The sequence below is a fragment of the Lampris incognitus genome, chromosome 3 (assembly GCF_029633865.1).
Source record: "Lampris incognitus isolate fLamInc1 chromosome 3, fLamInc1.hap2, whole genome shotgun sequence".
Classification (NCBI taxonomy): Eukaryota; Metazoa; Chordata; class Actinopteri; order Lampriformes; family Lampridae; genus Lampris; species Lampris incognitus.
This window is the reverse complement of record NC_079213.1, coordinates 53,154,718-53,179,844: the sequence shown is the minus strand read 5'-3', so window position 1 is coordinate 53,179,844 and position 25,127 is coordinate 53,154,718. Positions and strand designations below refer to the sequence as shown.

At 43.8% G+C, this 25,127-nt stretch overlaps 1 protein-coding gene across 1 annotated transcript in view; it reads left to right on the top strand.

Moving 5' to 3' along the window:
- The first annotated feature begins 3,313 nt into the window (after positions 1–3,313).
- lmnb2 (lamin B2) overlaps positions 3,314–25,127 on the top strand; it is a 46,580-nt gene continuing 24,766 nt past the window's right edge. Inside the window, exon 1 of the mRNA XM_056278068.1 lies at positions 3,314–3,741. Coding sequence (XP_056134043.1) covers positions 3,529–3,741 — 213 coding nt within the window. The 5' untranslated portion in view covers positions 3,314–3,528. The remainder of the gene's footprint in view (positions 3,742–25,127) is intronic.

The window sequence follows — 25,127 nt, the reverse complement described above, 5'->3', positions numbered from 1 at the left end:
CCCCCTGGTGCCTACTTCCTGGCGGCGCCGAGTTTTCGACACCGTCCACGGCCTTTCCCACCCGGGAGTGAAGGCCTCGACCAAATTGGTGAGCGTCAAGTTTGTTTGGCCTGGGCTCCGTAAGGATGTTAGAGCCTGGGCCGGCTCTTGTGTGGCGTGCCAACGCGCCAAGGTGCACCGCCATACCAAGGCCCCTTTGGCGCCGTTTGTGGTTCCAGAGAGGCGGTTTGACCACGTCAATGTTGACCTGGTGGGTCCCCTGCCCCCCTCCCGTGGTTATACGTTCCTCCTCACTATTGTGGACAGGGCCACCAGGTGGCCAGAGGCTATTCCCTTGTCCTCCACGACGGCAGCAGAGGTAGCACGGGCGTTCATCGGCTGCTGGGTGGCCCGTTTCGGCACACCGGGTGACATCACGAGCGACCGGGGCTCCCAGTTTACCTCGGAGCTCTGGACGGCGGTCGCTGAGCACCTGGGGATGAAGATCCACCGCACTACGGCGTACAACCCGCAGAGCAACGGACTTTGTGAGCGGTTCCATCGGGACATGAAAGCCGCTCTGCGGGCAAGCCTCACTGGCTGCGACTGGATGGACCGGCTCCCATGGGTCATGCTCGGCCTGCGTTCGGCCCCGAAGGAAGACCTCCAGACCTCTTCCGCTGAGCTGGTGTATGGCCAGCCCCTGCGAGTTCCGGGGGAGTTTCTTCCGGATGCTACGACACCCTGGTCGGCCGCCTCTCACCTCAGTGCGTCCCGGAGCGCTGCCGGTGCCTTCGCTCCCGTTCCGATGTCTCAACACTGCCTCCCCCGGTCCTACGTCCCCAAGGATCTGCCATCGGCGAGGTACGTCTTCATTAGGCACGACAGCCATCGGTCCCCGCTGCAGCCCCCATACGACGGGCCCTTCCGCGTCCTGGAGGCGGGGGATAAGAACTTTGTGGTGGACATGGGGGGCAGGCCGGAGCGGGTCGCTATAGACCGTCTCAAGCCTGCTCACTTGGACATTGGGGAGCCAATGCAATTGGCCCTACCCCCGCGGCGGGGACGCCCTCCTAGGTCGGCCCCGGCACCTGCCTCTGTTCCTGCTTCGGCCCCGCCTATGGCCCGGGTTTCGGCCCCATCTGTTTCCCCTCCTGTGAAGCGCAGCCGTTATGGCCGCAGGGTCCACCCCCCGACTCGTCACTTGTTTTCCCCGTGACTTTGCACTATGTCATTGACTGTTCTGTTGTAGAGTCTATTTTTATGTTCATGAGTTGCGCTTTTGCTGTTTTGCATTGTTTTGTGTAGGTGAATTCTGGGGGGGCCTGTGTGGTGACCCACATCTATATAACTAGAGACATTCACCTAAGAGAGAATGCACTTCCGCTTCCGGTCCAGAGAGTTCAGTGTCGTTGTCGAATATATGACATGTAAAGTTGGAGCTAGTAAACTACCTCGACTACGTCTACTCTCACGTCTCCTGTCTCGTTGTTTTCTAACTCCACATTGTCCTATTTTATTTTATTGTATTTATTTTATCTTTTTAATTTATTATTTCTGTTCGCTTGTTTTGTCCTCATTGTCTTTGACATGTTTGATGTACTGTTCTTAGCTACTCTGTTGTTACAGAGCATACTGGCTTTGTTTGATGTGTTTGTATATTGGAAGTCTTGATTAAAAACAATCTTTTAAAAAAATCCTCCTCTCCTTCTTCTTCTTCTTCTGCTGCTGCTGCTGCTGCTTCTTCTGCTGGATTAATGGCGAATTGCAACCAGATGGAGCATTATCGCCACCTACAGTCCAGCATCCCTGAGAAAAGTGACGCAAGTCCTCATTTGCGCTTGGGGCAATGATCTTAATGCGCCGCAGCTATGACACCTACAAATCCAGGCAAACTAGCAATTTGCATAAATGCTTCTTTTTTTGTATTAATTCAAATTGAGTGGTGGGTAAATTAATGAATCTGCGTATTTTCGTGCTGTAAGGGTAATTATAAAGTTTCACTGATGATTCTTGTTGCATTTTTCCCAGCTGCCAAAAAGCGTCAAGTTACAATGACTGGCTCCTGCGGACAGGGCATCTGTTTTGCTTGTAGCTTGTGTGACTGCATGAGGTCAGTCATAAACATTATCCATCTCGATATAACGATATCATTTGATAAACTCGTTGTTGCCAAATGGGCGCGGTGCATCTCTTCCCCTAGGGGATCTATTTTTACCTCCACCTGAGCGCCATCTTCTGGGGACTCCCAACAGGCTATGATTAGGATAGCTCACACGCTCTCTTAAATTCTGTGGGAAACGGGAATACTTTCCTCAACAAAGAACGGTGATTAAAATGCTCTTAATACTATTCTTAATAGCAGGACCAATTTCATGCAGTGAGAAATATTGGACGGTTATGACCGATTTCCAACTCAAACGCGCTTGATTAATCCGCGCCGCAACTATACATAAAGGAGATTCGCTCCCTGATGACAAGCGCGCACACAGCGCTCGGATGACATCATAGAGCCGCGCCACTTACTTTACAACGCGGGTTGATGACGACACGCTGGCGCGCACAAACCGCTACCGGCGCGAGGACCCACGGTCACGCAAATCTGTTTCACACAAGCACACGTCACAGTATACAGAACAAAGAGACACTGCCATTAATGTCCCCCGATAAAAAACACAAAAACAAGCGTATTGCTTCCTTTCGATCTAGATCACCGTGTCCTAGTGTGTCTAAAAGTGGAAGTAAAGATAACCTTTACCTCCACCTTCAGGTTAAATGAGGATATATGCTTTGTTCGATCTTTGGGATTCATATGCTTGATAAATTGATGGTTCTGAGAGGACGAAGAAGTCGACCACAATTTACTTTTAAATTATTACTGGAATTAGGAGATGATGGCAGAAAATACTGAATTTTAAAAGATTTTCTGAAAAAGTCAGGAGTGAAAATTAGCGAAAAATCTTCTTCTTTCGGCTTGTTCTGTTTCCCAGGGGCCGGACAGTTTCCATCGGTACCCTGTGACAGCACCGATGGCGGTCTTGTCAATCCGCATAATGATTTGGCACAACACAAACCCTGTGGCCGGGGGACAGGTATGGACGGCGCTGGACGCCATGCCAGTATTCACGGACTTGCGCCCATGCCTGTCGCCATGGAAGTTAGCGAAAATTATTGTTTTGTTAGTTTTTGTTTTTAGTACAATAGATGGCGCGTGTGTACAGTTGACGGATGTAATCTGCTTTTAAAACTGAAAGAAGAAGATTCACAGCGACCGGAAGTCGGTTGCCCTTTTGGCGCGGTCCGCGTGAGCCGCGTCGGCCATCTTTGCGTTCTACCATTGAGAGATTACTACTCTGTCCCGCGTGTGTCAAGGTACTGACGCTATTAACTTATCCCGTCTGTTGCGGTCAGCGCTGTTTTACACCGTCGGTTCGTTTAGAGCTTCAGGGAATCACAACTGTGCAACGTTGGGAACTGCTGAGCGTTCGAAGAAAAGAAAGAAGAAAGAGAGAAAGGCAATCCTCGGATCGGATAAAGATTCCTGCTGTTATGGCGACTGCTACCCCTAGCCGTGAAGCGGGTCGGCCGGCGGCCTCGACTCCTCTCTCCCCGACCCGCATCTCCCGCCTGCAGGAGAAACAGGAGCTGCAGCACTTGAACGACAGGCTTGCGGTCTACATCGACCGGGTACGAGCTCTGGAGCTGGAGAACGACCGGTTGATGGTCAAAGTGTCCGAGAAGGAAGAGGTGACGACCAGAGAGGTGAGCTGAGCGCCGCCATGCCGATTTTTACCTGCCCGCTGGTGTCTAAAATAACATTGTAAATAACGACCCACCCAACGTAGCAGATTATAAATATGGCCCACCCAACAGAGACGCTAGGTCTAATGGAGTCCAAAACAAAGCTAACAAGTCGCGGTACGCAAGCAATAATTGCAAATAACCCACAATAAAATATCTTCAGTAGCGAATTTCCTTATGTACCCACGGAGCTCATTGTCCAAACATAATATTGTCGTTGTGGTGTAGAAGCAAACGTCCGATAACTAAAACGTTGTCGCTGATAAGCGTTAATGGTGTGCGCTGCTTGGCTACATAGAGAGAGAGAGCAGCGTCTCATACATTCTGCTCGGCGCCTTAACCAGCGAGGCTTACGGAGGTTTGAGCGGGAGGGCGCGCGACACCACCCGTCTTGTGCGGAACGCGGATCCGTCAGATTATGTGACCACGCTTTTCAAACACGCTATTTCACACGGGATACTTCAGTCAAATCACGTTAGAAATGGCTAAGATTGGGCATTCTGTTGGAGATGGTTAATTTTTGACGTGGCTTTGGTGTGGTTAAAATATGGATTGACTAGCATCAAAGGGCACGGTGAAAATAGCGCGTTTTGAGGGCAGGGTCACATACATGATGGGTCACAGAGTTTGGTGTAACACCGGAGCATGGCGGACATGTTGAGCGCGGTTAGCTCCGTTTCAGTGTGTTCACCAGCCTGGGACAGGTGTTGAGTGATTAAGGCATTACTGTATTTTCTCCAGAAGAAGTTAGGTAAATGCACTTTATAAGGCATATGTATCATATCTTATATGGGTCCAGGTTTCATGTACAGCCTATACTTGTCTTCTCTGGTTGTTTATTGCCTATATGAGCACCAGTGTAAATAAACAGTATGCAGTGATTTTGAATGTCCAGTCTCATATGAAGTATAATTTCCAAATGAAAATGGTTTTGAAATTTAACTGTTTAGAACAACGTTTCATTTCATGTTACCATAGACATGGCGAGACACACCGTACCCACTTAGCCTCTGGTTTAAACAACAAATGGCCACTCTAATCTTACAGGACACTTAACATTTAAAGGCTTCTGTGGTAGTATCTGTAGCAATGTCAAACAGTGGACTAGGCAAATGAGCCCCAGTTGGTTATTTAGGGTTCTTCTTTGATGGAAATAATTTTTCCATGACTTTTACTTGAACGTACTTGTGGAACAGACTCAAAATCATATTTATTTTCAAGTAGTTCAAGAAGATAAAAGGAATTTGACTTGGTATGTTGGTGCATGAAGAAAAAAATTAACAGCAACAGTAAGGTAAAAGTTAAAAGAATAATAAGATTTAAATACAAGACAAAATAAAAATAATTAAAAATGGGTGAAATAAGGTGCAATAATGTGGAAATACTGGGAATATGGCAAGTACTCTATTTTCAAATTTTAAGTGAGAATTTTGTAATAAGTTATTTTCAGAATGAGTTGTTGCAGAATAAGCATTAGTTACATGTTAGTGCGGGCTTTATGCAAAGTGTCCATGTACAGAGAGCACAGTAGGACATATATTGCACTGTGTGTGCATATGAGTATGTGTGCAGGTATATGTCATGTCGTGGTTTGAAGAGGGGGGGGGTAGTGTCAAAATCTTTGAGTGTCTTTGGGCTTGTTGGAAATGCCTACTGCTGTGGGGAAGAAGCCATTCTTGTGGCGCGAGGTTCTGGTTTTTATAGACCTTAACCTCTTGCCAGAGGGAAGTATTAACTTAGCTGGTCACCTTACATACCCCCTTCAAACAACCATACAAACTTCAAGCATTGTTGTCCAATCTCTGTGGCCAAAAACATGCAAGCTCAGCTAATAAAATAGAAATTAAATTAAAATAGAAATATGATGTTGTAACCCACATGATTACATGTACCCTGTGACGTATGTAAGTTCCACGAGTAGCCTCTAGGAGGCACACTAGCTACAAAGTTTAAACCATACAAACAGCCGTCGACAATAGAGAAGAGAAATACGGATATTTAGAAATACGGACAACTGTGACTATGGATACTTGAATTATTGATATTTGAGCTACAGGACAATTGAACTACGACAAAAAAGATCCCTCCCATGAAGCTTCCTTGACAGATGATCTCCTGTTGAAGGAAGAAGGAAGACTCTCTTCTCTTGTGTTTTGTACGCTGCTGGAATCCTGACTGGGTTTTTTTTGTACCCCGAACAACCCCCCTTGCTACACCGTTTGGAACCCTTGGATACCCCCTTTGGATTGCCCCCATCATCGCCCTGGATTTGGATTCATCATCATCGCCTCTACATTAACTTGCCTCTGTGATTGTGGTAGGATCTGGACATTGCACCTTGCAGAGATTGGAAGACTGAATCATTCCCCCTTTTCTTTTCTTTATTATTTTCTTTGAGTGCACTCATACTTTATTTTGGATTATTTTCTTTAATTTGTTAGTGTAGAATATGGCTGCATAAGTAATATATTCGAAGGGTATAAAATAGAATATAGATAGATATAGACAATAAATAGAATATTAGGAAGAACTTTTAAAAAGTATAATAGAGTAAAATATATATATATATATATATATATATATATATATATATATATATATAACACATCTAATTTAGTATTGATATTGAAATAACTTTACTTTGAACTGTTGAAATAAATTGTTTTTTTTTTATTGTAAACTATACCCACGAGTGTGTGTGTTGTCTTTGGGGTGAGTACTAGAATCTGGTCTAGAAAAAAACCTACACCAATCTCCACTGAACTTAGACATTAGACTGTAAACTGTCCCTGCGCAAGCATAGGCCCATTCCCCTGTCGTGCAGGTTACAGAAAGTTGGCGAGCCAGCCAGGAGATTGGTTAATTAGCGTTTCAGGCCATATACTACCCCACTGACCACACCTCTCTATAAAATACTTGATTATATATTTATTTATTTTTGAAAATAACACAGTCAATATGGATCTTTGCAATCAGTATAAAGTCCATGGACAAAACTGCTTATTAGTTGAAGGTGTCAATGAAATGAGCTCTGCCGAAACGATAATAAGCTTCTTCGAACAACATGGGAAGATCTCATCCTGCATCAGAGTTACGGATGAGCCCAACCAACCTAATGGTAGGGTAATAATAGAATTTGAGTGTGAAAAGTCAATCACCAGGATAACCCCAGATACCCTTGGCCTTATACCTAGCCCTGTTGATCCAACTACTCTATGGAATGTCAGAACAATTAGACAAATATGTCAAGAGGAAATAGGCAAAGACTTAGCCCAGCAATATCTCGAAGAACTCAGCGCTATTGGTGGTAGTGCCATGTCAGGCTATGCCTCCATCTTAGAAAATGAACTGAGACGCATTCGGTCTACAGCATCACAGAAAACTGACAACACGTCTTTACCGGATCACAGCCCTATGCAGGACACTCAGCCTAACATTGATGTTGAGCACATGCCTAGCATGACCCAAGAATGTAACAGACGGCCATCTATATCTGACATTCACCGTGCTCCAACCACACACTCATCCGTGCGTAATTCAATGAGCCTTGAAGGAGACATCATTAGTCCCCCGAGTATCCAGAACATAGTAGTAGAACATGTTATTAAGAATGAGTCAACACAACCATACAGTAGCCCAAGTAAAATTCGAACCTTCTCAGGTAGGCTTCCAAAGCCAAATGGGGAAGTAGATTATGAAGCTTGGAGAACTCAAGTTGAGCTGCTTCTAAGTGACACCTATGTCACCGATTCACAAAAAATCAGAAAGGTTCTAGAGAGTTTGGTTGGTCCAGCTTCTGACATGGTGAAACCACTTGGTGTCAATGCAAACCCTGTTGCGTACGTAAACCACATCGAATCAGCCTTTGGAGTCGTAGAAGATGGAGAAGAGCTTTTTGCTGCATTCTTGAGTGCAAACCAGAATTCTGGAGAGAAGCCATCTGATTATTTGTTCAGACTTCAGACCCTCCTCACTAAAGTCATCTCTAGAGGGGGAGCTTCACTTGTAGATTCAGAAAAACACTTAATAAGACAGTTCTGCAGAGGATGCTGGGACCACTCGTTGATTTTAGGTCTTCAGCTTGAACAGAAAAAAAATAGCCCATCCTCATTTCCTGAATTGCTTCATCAGCTTAGGACAGAAGAAGGCCGTCGTTCAGCTAAACTAGATAGGATGAAGAAACATCTAGGGAGCTCAAAAGCTTCAGTGCATGCCCACACTGTTTATGGAATCGAAGCCCCAGCCGAAAACAAAAATGAAGACACACAGAAACTCCGCGATGAGGTAGCTGAGTTAAAGAAACAAATTGCAACCCTGTCCATCAAGGAAGAACCACAGCCAAACAGAACTCAGATTGAAACCAGCTGCATGGTCACGAATGCCTCCACACCTCGAATTTACACACCTCGTTTTCCCAAGCCATGGTTCTGCTTTAAATGTGGTGGAGATGGTCACATTGCTGCCCACTGTGTGAGTGCCCCCAACCCCGTTCTTGTCCATCAAAAGAACACCGAGCTGAGACAAAAACGTGAAGCTCACAGGAATACGCATACCTTCACCTCCATGCCTTTAAACTAGTAGCAGCTCCTGTTTCGGGACGTTCAGGAGCTAAGTACCAGCATAAGAGTCCCAAACCCATTAATGATATTATGAATAGAACCCAGACAAGAAAAAATAGATACAGACAAAGATACCAAAATAGCCAATCCCTTCCCTGTGAACTTGTAGGGCCACGCTGCACTGCATCTGTCTCCATTGAAGGAATAGAATGTGAATCAATCCTTGACACCGGTTCCCAAGTAACAACCATTTCAGAGACATTCTACTTGAACCACTTATCGTTCCTCCCCATCCAGCCCATTCAGACTCTTTTCCAGATAGAAGGTGCAGGTGGCCAACATGTTTCTTACCAGGGTTATATCCAAGCCCTCATCTCCTTCCCCAGCAGCATCACTGGCGTAGCTGAACAGGTCTCTTCATTAGTTCTCATTGTGCCAAATTGCCATTTTAACACTCAGATTCCCCTATTGATTGGAACCAGTGTCCTTGACAGATTATATGAAGGTGGCATAGAAAAGCATGGAAGAGAATTCTTACAAAGGCCCAATATCAATAGTGACTGTATCTTGCTGTTCCAGCATGTTGCCCTAAGTCATCAGGAAGAGATTTCCACCAATCATGTTAAGTTGCATGGCCGCCATCCTGTCACCATTCCACCAGGAAGAAAAGTGTCTGTCTTTGGAGATGTCAGAGTGAAGAAACATTTCCCACGTTCCCTTTTCGTGGTCGAATCCCCTGAAACCGTTTCCTTACCTGGTGGAGTGTTCGTTGAAAATTCCTTGATAGAAACTCCACTTCGATCTTTAAACAAGATTCCTGTCATTCTCAGAAATGTGACTGATCGTAGTGTCACACTGCATCCAAGGCAGGTGATAGCTGAAATGATGGTAGCACAGTATGTGATGCCGTCTGAATCCCAAAATATGACTGTGCCTGACATCCCTCAGTCTCAAAGTAACACCACCAACTTTGATTTGGAAGATTCCCCCATTCCAGAAGAGTGGAAAAAACGGATCACACACCAGCTGAAGAGCATGCCAGAGGTGTTTGCTGTTGATGACTTGTCTCATGGTCATACGACTGCAGTAAAACATCGCATCCGACTCCAGGATGAGGCCCCTTTTAGAGAGCGACCCAGACCCATTCATCCCTCTGACAGAGAAGCTGTCAAACAACATCTAAGAGAGCTGCTAGACGCTGGAATTATTCCCGAGTCAGAGTCTCCATTTGCTTCCCCCATTGTAGTTGTCAAGAAGAAGAATGGTGCAATAAGACTCTGCATAGATTTCAGGAAGCTGAACATGAGAACGATCAAAGATGCCTATGCTCCCCCCAACATCGAAGACACCTTCTCTGCTCTTAGTGGAGCCAAATGGTTTTCTGTCATGGATCTGAAGTCAGGGTACTATCAAGTAGAAGTTGCAGAGGAAGATAAGCACAAGACCGCTTTTGTCTGCCCTCTAGGCTTCTATGAGTTTAATCGTATGCCCCAAGGTGTGACAAATGCACCAAGCACCTTTCAGAGATTGATGGAGAAATGTGTTGGAGACCTGCATCTCAATGAAGTACTAGTATTTCTGGATGACCTGATTGTCTTCTCTGACACACTAGAAGAGCACGAGGCCAGATTGATGGAAGTGTTGAACCGGCTCAAAGACTATGGCCTAAAGTTGTCCCCTGAAAAATGCCATTTTTTCCAGACTTCTGTTAAATACCTTGGCCATGTTGTAGATGCCAATGGAGTCCACACAGATCCAAGCAAAGTCTCTGCTTTGAGAGAATGGCCTCAACCCACCAACAGAAAAGAGCTCAAATGCTTCCTAGGATTTGCTGGATATTACCGACGTTTTGTGGAAGGGTACTCTAAAATAGCAAAGCCATTGAATGCTCTAACTGCTGGCTATGTTGCTCCAAGGAAAAGAGGGAAGATTTACAAGAAGGACAGGGTCAAGACTTCCATCAATCCCACCTTACCTTTTGGAAATGAGTGGACTTAAGAGTGTGACGTTGCTTTTAGAACTCTCATAGATAAACTGACTTCGGCCCCTGTTCTTGCCTTCGCCAATCCCAATCTTCCTTACGTCCTGCATACTGATGCCAGCCGCGATGGTCTCGGTGCTGCGCTCTATCAGGAACACGATGGGAAGCTGAGGGTTGTAGCTTATGCCAGCAGAGGACTATCCAGAAGTGAACAAAACTATCCTGCCCACAAGCAAGAGTACCTCGCCTTGAAATGGGCCATCTGTGAGAAATTCCATGATTACCTCTATGGAACAGAATTTCAGGTTTTAACAGACAATAACCCCCTAACTTATGTGTTGACCACAGCAAAGCTTGATGCAGCAGGACATCGCTGGTTAGCCGCTGTATCAACCTACAGATTCACCATAAAGTATAGGGCTGGGATCAGCAATCAAGACGCCGATGGGTTGTCCAGCGACCTCAGAGTCCGTCAGAAGAAGATGAGTTCAAGCAGGAGAAAGCGAGGATAGAAGAGCTGAAGCAAAGGGTTTTGGATGGAGAAAGCAAAAATGTTTCTGGTGACATGCTGTTTGCTTTATGTCAACGCCACTCTGTGACCACTTTGGCTGACTATTTGCAGCCAGAACTCCCCATTCTTGCTGAATCCTTAGCTGCCATCCCTGATGACTTTGTGTTCTCTTGACAAGGCACCCTCCCTGGAATGACTCACAATGACTGGTATCAGTCTCAAAGACAGGATCCATCTATCAGACGTGTGATCAGTTTCATTCAAGGAAACCGAAAACCCACTTTTCAAGAGATGTCCTCTGAACTGGCAGAAGTCAAGCTGCTCCTTAGAGAATGGAATAGACTAGAGCTTATAGATGGAGTACTGTTCAGGAAATGTCTTAATCGTGGGAATCAGATCTATCAGCTGGTGCTGCCTAGTAGCCACAGAGAAAGAGCATTGCAAGGCCTTCATGATGAAGTCGGTCATCTTGGCGCTCAGCGTGTCCTTCATCTTGTTCGTTCCAGATTTTTCTGGCCAAAGATGTTTCAGTCTGTTGAACAGAAGTGTAGAACTTGTGAAAGATGCGTGAGGCGGAAAGCCAATTCCCAGCATGCTGCTCATATGGAGAATATACAGACCAGTTATCCCCTTGAACTGGTGTGTATGGATTACCTCTGTATTGAGCCTGATAGTAAGGACACTAGAAACATCCTCGTCATCACGGATCACTTCACCAAGTTTGCCGTTGCCATCCCCACGAAAGACCAAAAGGCGAATACGGTTGCCAAAACACTGTGGAAAAACTTCATTGTACAATATGGTTTTCCAAGTCGCCTTCTCAGTGACCAGGGGAGAGATTTTGAATCCCACACCATCAAGGAGTTGTGCTGTCTGATTGGAACCGAAAAGATCGGAACCACGCCATACCATCCACGTGGAAACCCTGTCGAGAGATTTAACAGGACCCTTCTCAGCATGCTTGGGACACTAGAAGACAAGGATAAATATCATTGGAGGGACTTTGTCAAACCGCTAGTCCATGCATACAACTGCACGAAAAATGACACCACAGGCTACTCTCCATATGAATTGTTGTTTGGTAGGCAGCCAAGACTACCCATTGATCTGGTTCTAGGCCTTACACCAGACCAAATTGGATTCAAGTCGCATTCGGAGTATGTTAAACATCTTCGACAGCGCCTCCAAGACAGCTATGCACTTGCTTCTGAAAGCTCTAAGAAGATGGGAGAGAAGAATAAAGCCAGGTTTGATAATAAGATCAGAGCCGCAGAACTTGTTCCCGGAGATAGAGTCCTGGTGAAGAATGTCAATTTAAGAGGAAAACATAAACTTGCGGACAGATGGGAAAAGGAAGTCCATACTGTGGTGAAGAGGATGGGAGATGGCCCGGTGTATGTCGTCAAGCAAGAACAGGGTGAAGGTCCACACCGTACCCTTCACAGAGACCTTCTTCTGCCCTGCGGCTTTCTACCTGTTACAGATAAAGTCTCAGAACCTGAAACAAACTTACCAACAAGGAGGCTGAGACGCAGGGAAGCAGTCTCGCAGCAGACCAGGCATGACAATATTGTTGACCCAGATATGCCCAGCAGTGATGAGGATGAGGATTGCTATCCACAGATCTCCACAAGGTTTCCCCAAAGCATTAGGACAACCACACAGGCCACCCCTCTAGCACGTGCCACGGAACTGTTGAACCCAGTCGGGTTGAATCCAAGTCCGTCGGAGTTCTCCCAATCTGATAGTCCACTCCTTAGTGAAGTACCCCATACCCCTGAGTCTGTTCACAATCAGTTACTTGAAAAGAAACCAATTGGGCGTGAGACAGAAGTAGTCACAGATTAATTCTCTCAACCTGTTCGAAGACACTTACCTGAGGGAGACCCCGCATCATCTACTACTGTTGTACCTCAATTTGGACCTATTGAAGGACATTCACCTGAAAACAACCCACTTGAACCTGAGAGTGCACCGCCCACTGGTGTGACAGGCCAGGCTGATCTGTCTGACGGAAACCCGTCTGAGAGCGAACCGATCAGAAGATCTATCAGAGAAAGACATCCCCCTGAGAGACTCTGTTATGGTGAACTAGGAAGGCCTTTAGTCCTAGCCATGGCCTCATTTTTCGAAAGTTTGGGCAGAAATGTCCCTGATTCTTCTAGAGTGCCCTCTGCAAGACCATACAGTGTTTAGACGCATGCAGAGACTGATGCGGTTTAGAGGGGGAGAATGTAACCCACATGATTACATGTACCCTGTGACGTATGTAAGTTCCACGAGTAGCCTCTAGGAGGCACACTAGCTACAGAGTTTAAACCATACAAACAGCCGTCGACAATAGAGAAGAGAAATACGGATATTTAGAAATACGGACAACTGTGACTATGGATACTTGAATTACTGATATTTGAACTACGGATATTTGAGCTACAGGACAATTGAACTACGACAAAAAAAGATCCCTCCCATGAAGCTTCCTTGACAGATGATCTCCTGTTGAAGGAAGAAGGAAGACTCTCTTCTCTTGTGTTTTGTACGCTGCTGGAATCCTGACTGGTTTTTTTTGTACCCCGAACAACCCCCCTTGCTACACCGTTTGGAACCCTTGGATACCCCCTTTGGATTGCCCCCATCATCGCCCTGGATTTGGATTCATCATCATCGCCTCTACATTAACTTGCCTCTGTGATTGTGGTAGGATCTGGACATTGCACCTTGCACAGATTGGAAGACTGAATCATTCCCCCTTTTCTTTTCTTTATTATTTTCTTTGAGTGCACTCATACTTTATTTTGGATTATTTTCTTTAATTTGTTAGTGTAGAATATGGCTGCATAAGTAATATATTCGAAGGGTATAAAATAGAATATAGATAGATATAGACAATAAATAGAATATTAGGAAGAACTTTTAAAAAGTATAATAGAGTAAAATATATATATATATATAACACATCTAATTTAGTGTTGATATTGAAATAACTTTACTTTGAACTGTTGAAATAAATTGTTTTTTTTTATTGTAAACTATACCCACGAGTGTGTGTGTTGTCTTTGGGGTGAGTACTAGAATCTGGTCTAGAAAAAAACCTACACCAATCTCCACTGAACTTAGACATTAGACTGTAAACTGTCCCTGCGCAAGCATAGGCCCATTCCCCTGTCGTGCAGGTTACAATGTCATTGGCTAAAAATAAGGGAGGGGTCAGAATAGTTTACCAATGGACAACTGTTGGACTACGGCGTTAACTTTTTTATATATATAATATACCAATGGATATGACTAGATTTCCTAATCTCTTGGATTAAAGAAATTAAGTATATGACAAATATTTGTAGATTAGTCCTATGTCAGTTTGGAAACATAGCTTCGATCGGAACCCTGTTTTGTAGCTTCTACCATTTTGTCAGGGATTTAAATCTTACAAGAGCTCCAAAAGCATCAAAAAGGACAAATATCCCAAATAATGCCCACTTTTTGCAAAGCACAACTTGTTTTTAGTACAGATGGGTTGGCAGTCTAAGTCAAATATAATGGGTTTCACCCAAGCTTTCTTCAGGCGTTGGCTGCCAGCATAACAGCCAAATACTTAATTAAGTCCGGCCAACTACTTTGATATATTCAATTTTTATTCTAATAAAATAGTTTTAATTAACAAGTTGCAATCTGTCTATCAGTCCTGCCCCCACATATAAATGTGCACACACTTAGCTGAAAGATTGTGTCCTGCCAAGTAGAGAGCGGAGAGTCGGCCTCAGTGTTTGACAAATAATAACAAAATAATTGATGACAGAACACATTAAGAATTGCATTGATTGCACAGACAGGAGACATCCTCATTAGCTGGGCTACTTTTTTACAGCAAAGCCATCTCTAAGACTCATTGCAAACACACTAAAGCATGCAATGTTGTCAAAGTAACAGGCCCATGTCATATTAGTAAAATGTAGGCTATCCCACAGGCTCACACTGTAATTTTACTTTAAAATGTCCTAGAATGCTTTTATATTTTTTGCCATTGACCAATTATGCAAACTAATGTGAGATGCCCCAAATCATGTTTTAAAAATAATATGGAACTTATTGCAGTAATATATGTGAAGTACAGTGCATCTGGAAAGTATTCACACCCCTTCACTTTCCCCACATTTTGTTATGTTACAGCCTTATTCCAAAATGGATTCAATTCTTTTTTTTCCCCTCATCAATCTACACACAATACCCCATATTGACAAAGTGAAAAGGGTTTTGTAGAAATTTTTGCAAATTTATTAAACATAAAAAACTGAAATATTGCATGTACATAAGTATTCACACCCTTTGCTATGACACTCAAAATTGAGCTCTGGTTCATCCTGTTACCACTGATCATCCTTGAGATGTTTCTACATCTTAATTGGAGTCCACCTGTAGTAAATTCAATTGATTGGACATGATATGGAAAGGCACACACCTGTCTATATAAGGTCCCACTGTTGACAGCGCATGTGAGAGCAGAAACCAAGCCATGAAGTCAAAGGAATTGTCTGTGGACCTCCAAGACAGGATTGTATCGAGGCACAGATCTGGGGAAGGGTACAAAAACATTTCTATTGCTTTGAAGGTCCCGAAGAGCACAGTGGTCTCCATCATTCCTAAATGGAAGAAGTTTGGATCCACCAGGACTCTTCCTAGAGCTGGCCACCCAGCCAAACTGAGCAATCGGGGGAGAAGGGCCTTGGTCAGGGAGATGACCAAGAACCCGATGGTCACTCTGACAGAGCTCCAGCATTCCTCTGTGGAGATGGGAAACCTTCCAGAAGGACAACCATCTCTGCAGCACTCCACCAATCAGGCCTTTATGGTAGAGTGGCCAGACGGAAGCCTCTGCTCAGTAAAAGGCACATGACAGCCCGCTTGGAGTTTGCCAGAAAGCACCTAAAGCAGCAGTCCCCAACCCCCGGGCCGCGGACCGGTACTAGTCCATGGGTCATTTGGTACCGGGCCGCAGGGAAAGAATAAATAACTTACATTATTTCCGTTTTATTTATTATCTGAGTCTGAACGATGTTTTATTTTGAAAAATGACCGGATTCCCTCTGTTACATCCGTCTATGACTCACTCTTGACGCTTGTCTCGGTCACGTGATACGTTGCCGCAAAAATTAAACCCACAAGCTAGCAAAATGAGTAAAAAACAAACGTCTTTGGAAAGTTTCTTTGCGAAGGGGAAAAGGCCCAGTGAGGAGACAGAAGAGCCTACGACTTCCAAGAAAAAGAAAGCTGCATTTAACAGACAATACCAGGAGTCCTACTAAAAATATGGATTTATCGCGACAGGTGATTCCCACGCAGCAAGCCCGCTCTGCATAATGTGTGGCGACCGGCTCTCTAATGAGGCAATGAAGCCTTCAAAACGGCTTCGCCACTTGGAGACCAAGCACCCTGCATTAAAAGACAAGCCTTCGGAGTATTTTGAAATAAAAAAGCATGAACAAGAAGGACAGAAGCAATTACTGAGGGCCACCACATCAACAAATGCGAGTGCACTGAGAGCATCATACTTGGTGGCTAATCGTATTGCTAAGGCTAAGAAGCCATTCACCATTGGTGAAGAATTGATCCTGCCCGCCACTAAAGACATTTGCCGTGAACTTCTAGGAGAGGCTGCGGTTAAAAAGATAGCACAGGTGCCTCTTTCGGCCAGCACCGTCACTCGGCACATTGAGGAAATAGCAGAGGACATTGAGACACAATTGTTGGAGAGGATTAATACATCACTGTGGTACGCACTCCAGGTTGATGAGTCTACAGATATTGACAACAAGGCAATACTACTTGTTTATGTGCGATATCTTTATCAGGAGGATGTGCATGAGGATATGTTATGTGCACTATCGTTGCCAACCAAAACCACAGCCATAGAACTATTCAAGTCGCTGGATGATTATATATCAGGAAAACTGAAATGGTCCTTTTGTGTCGGCATATGCACAGACGGAGCTGCTGCCATGACTGGACGGCTGTCTGGTTTAACTACTCGGATTAAGGAGGTTGCACCTGAATGTGAGTCTACGCATTGTGTCATTCACCAGGAAATGCTGGCTAGCCGAAAAATACCACCGGAACTTAACAGCGTATAGAATGATGTCGTTAAAGTTATTAACCACGTCAGAGCACGCGCCCTTAACTTGCGACTGTTCGAGCAGTTTTGTGAGGAGATGGACGCGGAGTACAGACACCTTATCTTATACACAGAAATAAGATGGTTATCCCGAGGGAGATCGCTGGCCAGAGTGTTTGAATTACGAGAGCCGCTGCAGAGATTTCTCTCAGAAAAAAGTCACCGCTGGCAGCACATGTCAGTGACGAGGAATGGGTCGCAAAACTCGCTTACTTGTGCGACATATTCAACCTGCTCAATGAACTCAATCGGTTACTTCAGGGGGAAATGACAACTGTCTTCAAGTTGGCAGATAAAGTAGCTGCATTTAAAGCCAAACTGGATTTGTGGGGACGGCACGTGAACAGAGGTATATTTGACATGTTTCAAACATTCGCGGGGATTTTGGAAGAGACTGAGACCGAGCCTTCATTCTCCCAGCTGGTGCACGATCACCTGTCTTTGCTTTTAAAAGAGTTTGAGCGCTACTTCCCAACCACAAAAGACCCACGAACTGCCACGGAATGGTTCCGCAACCCATTTGTCAACAAACCAGGTGAATCCAGCATGTCAATGCAAGAAGAAGATCAACTGCTGGAGATCGCAAATGGCGGCGGCCTTAAAAGTATGTTTGAGACAACAACTCTGCCGGTGTTCTGGATTAAAGTCACGGCAGAATACCCTGAGATCGCCACAACAGCACTGAAAACCCTGTTGCCATTTCTGACATCCTATTTGTGTGAAGCGGGATTTTCTGCAGTGACAGCAACCAAAACAAAATGACGGAGTAGACTGGACATAAGCAACACACTTCGGGTGTCAGTGTGTCCCATTACCCCTAGATGGGACCGTCTCGTTGCAGAGAAACAAGCTCAGGGCTCCCACTGATTTAGTGTTATGGTGAGTTGTATTTTCATGCAATTTATATTTGTTTTTGTGTTGTATCTTATTTTGAAGGCATGTTTAAACGTTACCATGGCGACCAGAGAGTGTTAGGGGGCAGAGAGGATGTTACTCATGTTATGTTGTTGGCGCGATGTTACGAGGACGCTGCTAATAAAGTTGCATACAAGTACACAGTGGATTCACGTTTATTATTATATTTAGAAAATACCACAGTTTTTATGCTGGTTGTATCATTTTATTTTGTGTATTTATCCGCCACACCTTAAAGGCTGGTCCGTGAAAATATTGTCTGACATTAAACCAGTCCGTGGCGCAAAAAAGGTTGGGGACCGCTGACCTAAAGGACTCTCAGACCATGAGAAACAAGATTCTCTGGTCTGATGAAACCAAGATTGAACTCTTTGGCATGAATCCAAACGTCACGTCTGGAGGAAACCAGGCACCTCTCATCACCTTGCTAATACCATCCCTACAGTGAAGCATGGTGGTGGTAGCATCATGCTGTGGGGATGTTTTTCAGTGGCAGGAACTGGGAGACTAGTCAGGATCGAGGGAAAGATGAATGGAGTACAGTACAGAGAGATCCTTGATGAAAACCTGCTCCAGAGCGCTCAGGACCTCAGACTGGGGCGAAGGTTTGCCTTTCAACATGACAACGACCCTAAGCACACAGCCAAGACAACGAAGGAGTGGCTTTGGGACAAGTCTGTGAATGTCCTAGAATGGCCCAGCCAGAGCCCAGACTTGAACCCCATTGAACATCTCTAGAAAGACGTGAAAATAGCTGTGCAGCGACGCTCCCCATCCAACCTTACAGAGCTCGAGAGGATCTGCAGAGAAGAATGGGAGAAATACCCCAAATATAGGTGTGCCAAGCTTGTAGCTTCATACCCAAGAAGATTTGAGGCTGTAATCGCTGCCAAGGGTGCCTCAACCAAGTACTGAGTAAAAGGTGTGAATACTTATGGACATGCAATATTTCAGTTTTTTATTTTTAATAAATTTGCAAAAATTTCTCCAAAACCCTTTTTGCTTTGTCATTATGGGGTATTGTATGTAGATTGATGAGAAAAAAAAGGAATTTAATCCATTTTGGAATAAGGCTGTAACATAACAAAATGTGGGGAAAGTGGAGGGGTGTGAATACTTTACGGATGCACTGTATATATGTTTTTCCACGTCATACACTACCGTTCAAAAGTTTGGGATCACCCAAACAATTTTGTGTTTTCCATGAAAAGTCACACTTATTCACCACCATATGTTGTGAAATGAATAGAAAATAGAGTCAAGACATTGACAAGGTTAGAAATAATGATTTGTATTTGAAATAAGATTTTTTTTTACATCAAACTTTGCTTTCGTCAAAGAATCCTCCATTTGCAGCAATTACAGCATTGCAGACCTTTGGCATTCTAGCTGTTAATTTGTTGAGGTAATCTGGAGAAATTGCACCCCACGCTTCCAGAAGCAGCTCCCACAAGTTGGATTGGTTGGATGGGCACTTCTTTGAGCAGATTGAGTTTCTGGAGCATCACATTTGTGGGGTCAATTAAACGCTCAAAATGGCCAGAGAAAGAGAACTTTCATCTGAAACTCAACAGTCTATTCTTGTTCTTAGAAATGAAGGCTATTCCATGTGAGAAATTGCTAAGAAATTGAAGATTTCCTACACCGGTGTGTACTACTCCCTTCAGAGGACAGCACAAACAGGCTCTAACCAGAGTAGAAAAAGAAGTGGGAGGCCGCGTTGCACAACTGAGCAAGAAGATAAGTACATTAGAGTCTCTAGTTTGAGAAACAGACGCCTCACAGGTCCCCAACTGGCATCTTCATTAAATAGTACCTGTTAGAGCCTGTTTGTGCTGTCCTCTGAAGGGAGTAGTACACACCGGTGTAGGAAATCTTCAATTTCTTAGCAATTTCTCGCATGGAATAGCCTTCATTTCTAAGAACAAGAATAGACTGTCGAGTTTCAGATGAAAGTTCTCTTTTTCTGGCCATTTTGAGCGTTTAATTGACCCCACAAATGTGATGCTCCAGAAACTCAATCTGCTCAAAGAAGCGCCCATCCAACCAATCCAACTTGTGGGAGCTGCTTCTGGAAGCGTGGGGTGCAATTTCTCCAGATTACCTCAACAAATTAACAGCTAGAATGCCAAAGGTCTGCAATGCTGTAATTGCTGCAAATGGAGGATTCTTTGACGAAAGCAAAGTTTGATGTAAAAAAAATCTTATTTCAAATACAAATCATTATTTCTAACCTTGTCAATGTCTTGACTCTATTTTCTATTCATTTCACAACATATGGTGGTGAATAAGTGTGACTTTTCATGGAAAACACGAAATTGTTTGGGTGATCCCAAACTTTTGAACGGTAGTGTATATTTTATCCATGGTTTACATGTTTGGTTATCCTGTCACTGACCCATCATTGTGGCATGTCGGGATAAACCCAAAATGAAAAATAAGGTCTGATTATTCTTTATTACAAAAGTTCTGATCAGTCAGGAATAGGCGTGGTTTTAAATGGTAATGGATATTTACAGACTGGGCTTAAACGCACAAGAAACCTAATTCTCCTTTACAATAATTTGCTACGTTTTCATTTTTCATATGAAGGAGTTTATTTTTACTTGTGCAAATAGCAGCATAAACAACAACAGAACATGAGAACATCGTCACATCCTCACACACCTGCAGCGCTGCTATTAACAAAATAAAAAAGACGGAATAAAATAGACCAACAGGCCTACATGAAAAATGTAAATTCCAAATAGTAGCCAGACTTTCTAAAGAACAAAAACAGTTTAAAGGGTCCACTGTGGTAAAGCGGTCTAAGCATCGGCTTTTTGTCGATGCAGTTGCCCACTGGGGACCAGGGTTTGCGCCTTGGTCTCGTCAGATCCGACTATGGCCGGATTCCATGAAGCAGCAATAATTGGCAACACTGTCTTCGGGAGGGGGCGGAGTCGGCTTGTGTTCGTCACATAAATGCGTCTCTGTGTGTGTGGGGAAAAAGCAGTGGTTCGGCCTGGATTCGCCTCGTCACGAAAGTGGCGAGGCGTCTCCTTCAAGACTGCCGGCCGGAGAGATGCAGTTGGCGAACGCATGCAGTACGAGGGTGGGTGTTTGAGCTAGAATAGGGAGCAATTGGCCACTAAATTGGGTGAAAATCAGAAATAAATCTTTTCCAAAAAAAAAAAGAACAAAAACAGATTAACAAAGCAAAAACACACTGAATCCTCCGGCTCCAAGTGCGCTGTATAATCATAAATCTTCCGTGTAGAAAAATATTTCATAACTTACTAGGATAAAGAGCTAGTAGCCAGACTTTCTGTTTAAACAGATTAACAAAACAAAAACGTACATTCAGTCCTCTAGCTAATTAATTATCATAAACAGCCAACCGATAAACAAAAGGCCTACGTCAGTCCTCAGCATAGCGAACAGCTTTTCTACTGGTTTTTATTCAGAAATAGCAACATGTCAGCATGCTGTTGGGTTATTCTAGAGCACACTGTTTACTGTGAGACCCGTGACGGAGAATATCCGCTCGCATGGTACAGATGTCCCAGGAATGCAGAGATGGCGCCTCGCTAGAGTGGCCAGCCTCAAGAAGCGCGTCTGATTAGCTTTCCACAAGACGAGGATTCGTATCCACTGAGGGGGGCTTGTCTGTCATATGTGTCCACCTCTGTCTCTGGGTCATTCGCTTGTTGAGAGGCGTTGTAGTCGTCTCCCAGGAGCAACATCATGGTGTTTCCCTGGTGGTGTTGTGGACACATGCAGACACTTTCTCAGTAAGTCTCCACCACATCAATTAGTTTAGCTGTGAGGATGTTAGCCGTGTGTCTGCCTGGCGTACTTTGTGTTAATAGAATGGCTGATTTAACCTGCCGGCCTTATCGATATCGTGGCATGTAACTGTCACATAGCTCTACGTTGTGAGCACCGTCCAGCAGTCGTTCGTAAGAGCCACAAATTTAGTGCTAGCAAGTTGCATTTTAAGCTCTCGTTTTTTCTCTGCAAAACGGGCTTCAATTTGACAGGTAATGGCAGGGGTGGAAATTAACTTTTTTGTCCACCTGCCACTGTGGCTGGTGGATTCCAAAATCTACCAGCCACTCAATTTTTTTACCAGCCACTTTCTTGTTTTAACCGGCAGTGTGTAACTGCATGTGAAAAATAATAAAACAAGATCCACAATATTCAAGCAATAGGCTATTTTAAATATTTAAACTCTTAAAATACTATTTTCAAAATCTAGTTTACTCTTCTATGGTTTTCAAAATTGTGTACACTACCTTTAAAACATTTAACATATTTGTCAAAAAATAACCAGTGTATCAGTGCCACCAAAATTCCCTTTATTATTACGTAAACCAAGACTGTAACAAGTAGAAGGAATTGTGTCAGTATGGGTCTTAATTCAACACTTAATCTAACGTTAGTAAATGACGATTTACTTGCTAACTACACGTAACGTTAGCTAGCTAATGACATTACATGACAGCTATATTCTGACCTTAATTCAACACTTAATCTAACGTTAGTGAATAGATTTCTAAAAAATTACGATTTACTTGCATTGCCACACGTAATCTGTAAATGGCCTTCCTTTTTTGGCGATTGCGTGGGCATTTCTAAACAGTAGGCTCATCTTCTCCAACTGGGACGTGTTCATGGCAGCGGTATCCTGTGGGGTCGATTTTCCCTGTACTATCTTTATTACATGGATGTGGCATTTGGATGATTCATCGTCTTTTATGGCTTCCAATTTTAGGTTTTTTAGTCCCAATGATGAAACTGTTAGCTTTCTTGTTGGCATCTGAAGCGTGTTGACGACATACCCAACAGAACATTGTCTGGCTTGTCTCCTCGTAAACTAACCAATCACGGGACTCTCTGTCTCCGTTGTCAGTTATTCTCCACTTCTCATTAAAAAAACGTTTTCGTTTCGTCTTCGCCTCTTTAACCTGTCTCCTCCTGGGATGTTTTCTCTGCAGACCTCTTAACCCCTGCGATGTAACGCCACATTGTGTTTTCTGGCTCTCTCCTCGTCCTCGAAAGTGTCTGTGTGAATTAGCAGACTCGCAAGACAAGCGTCCCTATACTCTGCCTCTGATTGGCTAACCAACGATGGCAACAAGTACTAGCCAATTAGAGGCAGAGTAGGGCGGGTCATAGGGGGGAAAATAAGGCAGATTCGCCATTCAGTATGTCACAAATTTCTACTTTTCTTTACCCGCCACCGTGGCTGGTAGGTTGAGCAAATTCACCCGCCAATACGCAAATCCACCCGCATTTGGCGTGTAGCGGGTGCTAATTTCCATCCCTGGGTAATAGTCCTGATGGGATTTGGTGTTTAGGCTTGATATAGCCCAGTAGCTCTTGAAAATCCTTGCCACAGACTATGATGGGCAAAATGTCTTTCTCCACCATTCAAATTCAAATGTCTTTATTTCGAACATGCCAAATAAAAAAAATGACCAAGCATAAATTTAAAAAAAAACAAACAACAAATGATGAAAATAAAACCAGAAGAATTCTCAGTGGAGAATCCAACAAAAATTATATGTTCAAAAAGGGACAGGAGGAAGTTACTACTCATAATTTCCTGCCCCCTCTCTAATGCTCAGTTAATAAACCTAATTAATAAACTTAGTTTTTTACAAATCAGAGTATGTCATTCTCAATAACTATCTCACACTCACTCATCCAGCGTCGTCCTTGTGGGCATTAGCTGCTCGTGCTGCCTGCCTGGTGATGTTGCCCCATCTGTCCCTGTCTCTTATGGCATTGAACATTTCAGCCATCGAGTGTCCTGTCCATTCCTTTAAGTTGTCCATATACTTCATCCTGGGGCAACCACGTCCTCGTTTACCCTCCATCTTCCTATGATGTCGCTTGTGAGAGAGCATTTTTTGTTTCGGCTTGAATGACCAAAGAAGCTCATCTTTCTTTTAGCAATGGCACCCTATAGTTCTCATTTGATGCCAAGTTGTCGTAGGATGCTTTGATTGGTTCTTTTCTCTGCCGGTTGATGTTTAAGCGTCCATGTTTCATCAGATTGTATTCTATCTTTATCTTTTTTTTCCTATCTCACAATGACTCAATAAAAAATAAAAGCAATAACAATCAACAAAAAAGTAAGAAAACAGCATCGATTTCCAAGAATCTCTGAGATTCTCTTGCATTATCTCCTCAGACCGCTGCACATCACATCTTCTCCCTGCTAACCTGGAGGCCTAAGTTTGTTGTCCTCCATCACACTTGTAGATGTTGGCTTCGCAAGTGCTATTGGATTGTGCTTGTAGTACTCCATTGCATATTTTACAAATAACCTTGTTGTCGTTTTGGTCGAAATGGTCTCACACAGTACTTCATTTTGCTCGGGCAAAGTGAAATAGGCACATGTGGTTGGTTGCACGTGTCGACATACCCTCATGAGCTGATTAATATGTATAGCCTATTTTTCTTTTAGTATACAACAAGCTTTTTTAACTGATAGTATTAATCGGTCAATTCTTATTGTCGGTTAAATGGTTAATTATGAACATCTCAAGTCTGCATGTATCATGGGTTGCAAGGCCCTCTCAAGTCTCATAGCCAAAGCTTTAGCAATTATCTTTGCATCAGGGTTCAAAAGTAAGATTGGTCTGTGGGAACCACATTCTGTTGGCGGTTTACCTGGCTTTAGAATAAGAGTGATCTGGGCATTTTGCAGCGAAGAGGGAAGGTAACCCTGTTCGAAGGATTCTGGAGCTATTAGTTTTTCTTTAAATTAATTTATAAATGTCTATTGAGAGCCCATCGGGTCTTGATGCTTTATAGGGCTGTCGGTGAATATTCCAAATTGAAATATATAACTGAATTGTGAAGAAAAAAAAAATATTCGAGTGTGAAAATTAATATTCGTTTGTGGGGGGGGGGGGCACACTACCGCAACTGTCTGCCTCGTGAATTCTCGCAAGGGCCTTGGCCACTGCACTGAATACACTGCATGACGGACACGAGTCACACAACATTACTTTCATTGGTGAAAAATGAAATTTAGGTCAAGCTGAAACGAGCGAATAATTCAACAACCGTGTGGTAAAGATGGCAGAGTTCACAGCCCAACTCAGCCGCAGAGAGAGTGATTTTTCACTCCGAACACTGAAAATGGAAAAATTGTGGAACCTTGAAATCAAGTCAAAAAGACATGCATGTTAGGGTTGATACTCCTGTCTGTGCCCCTGA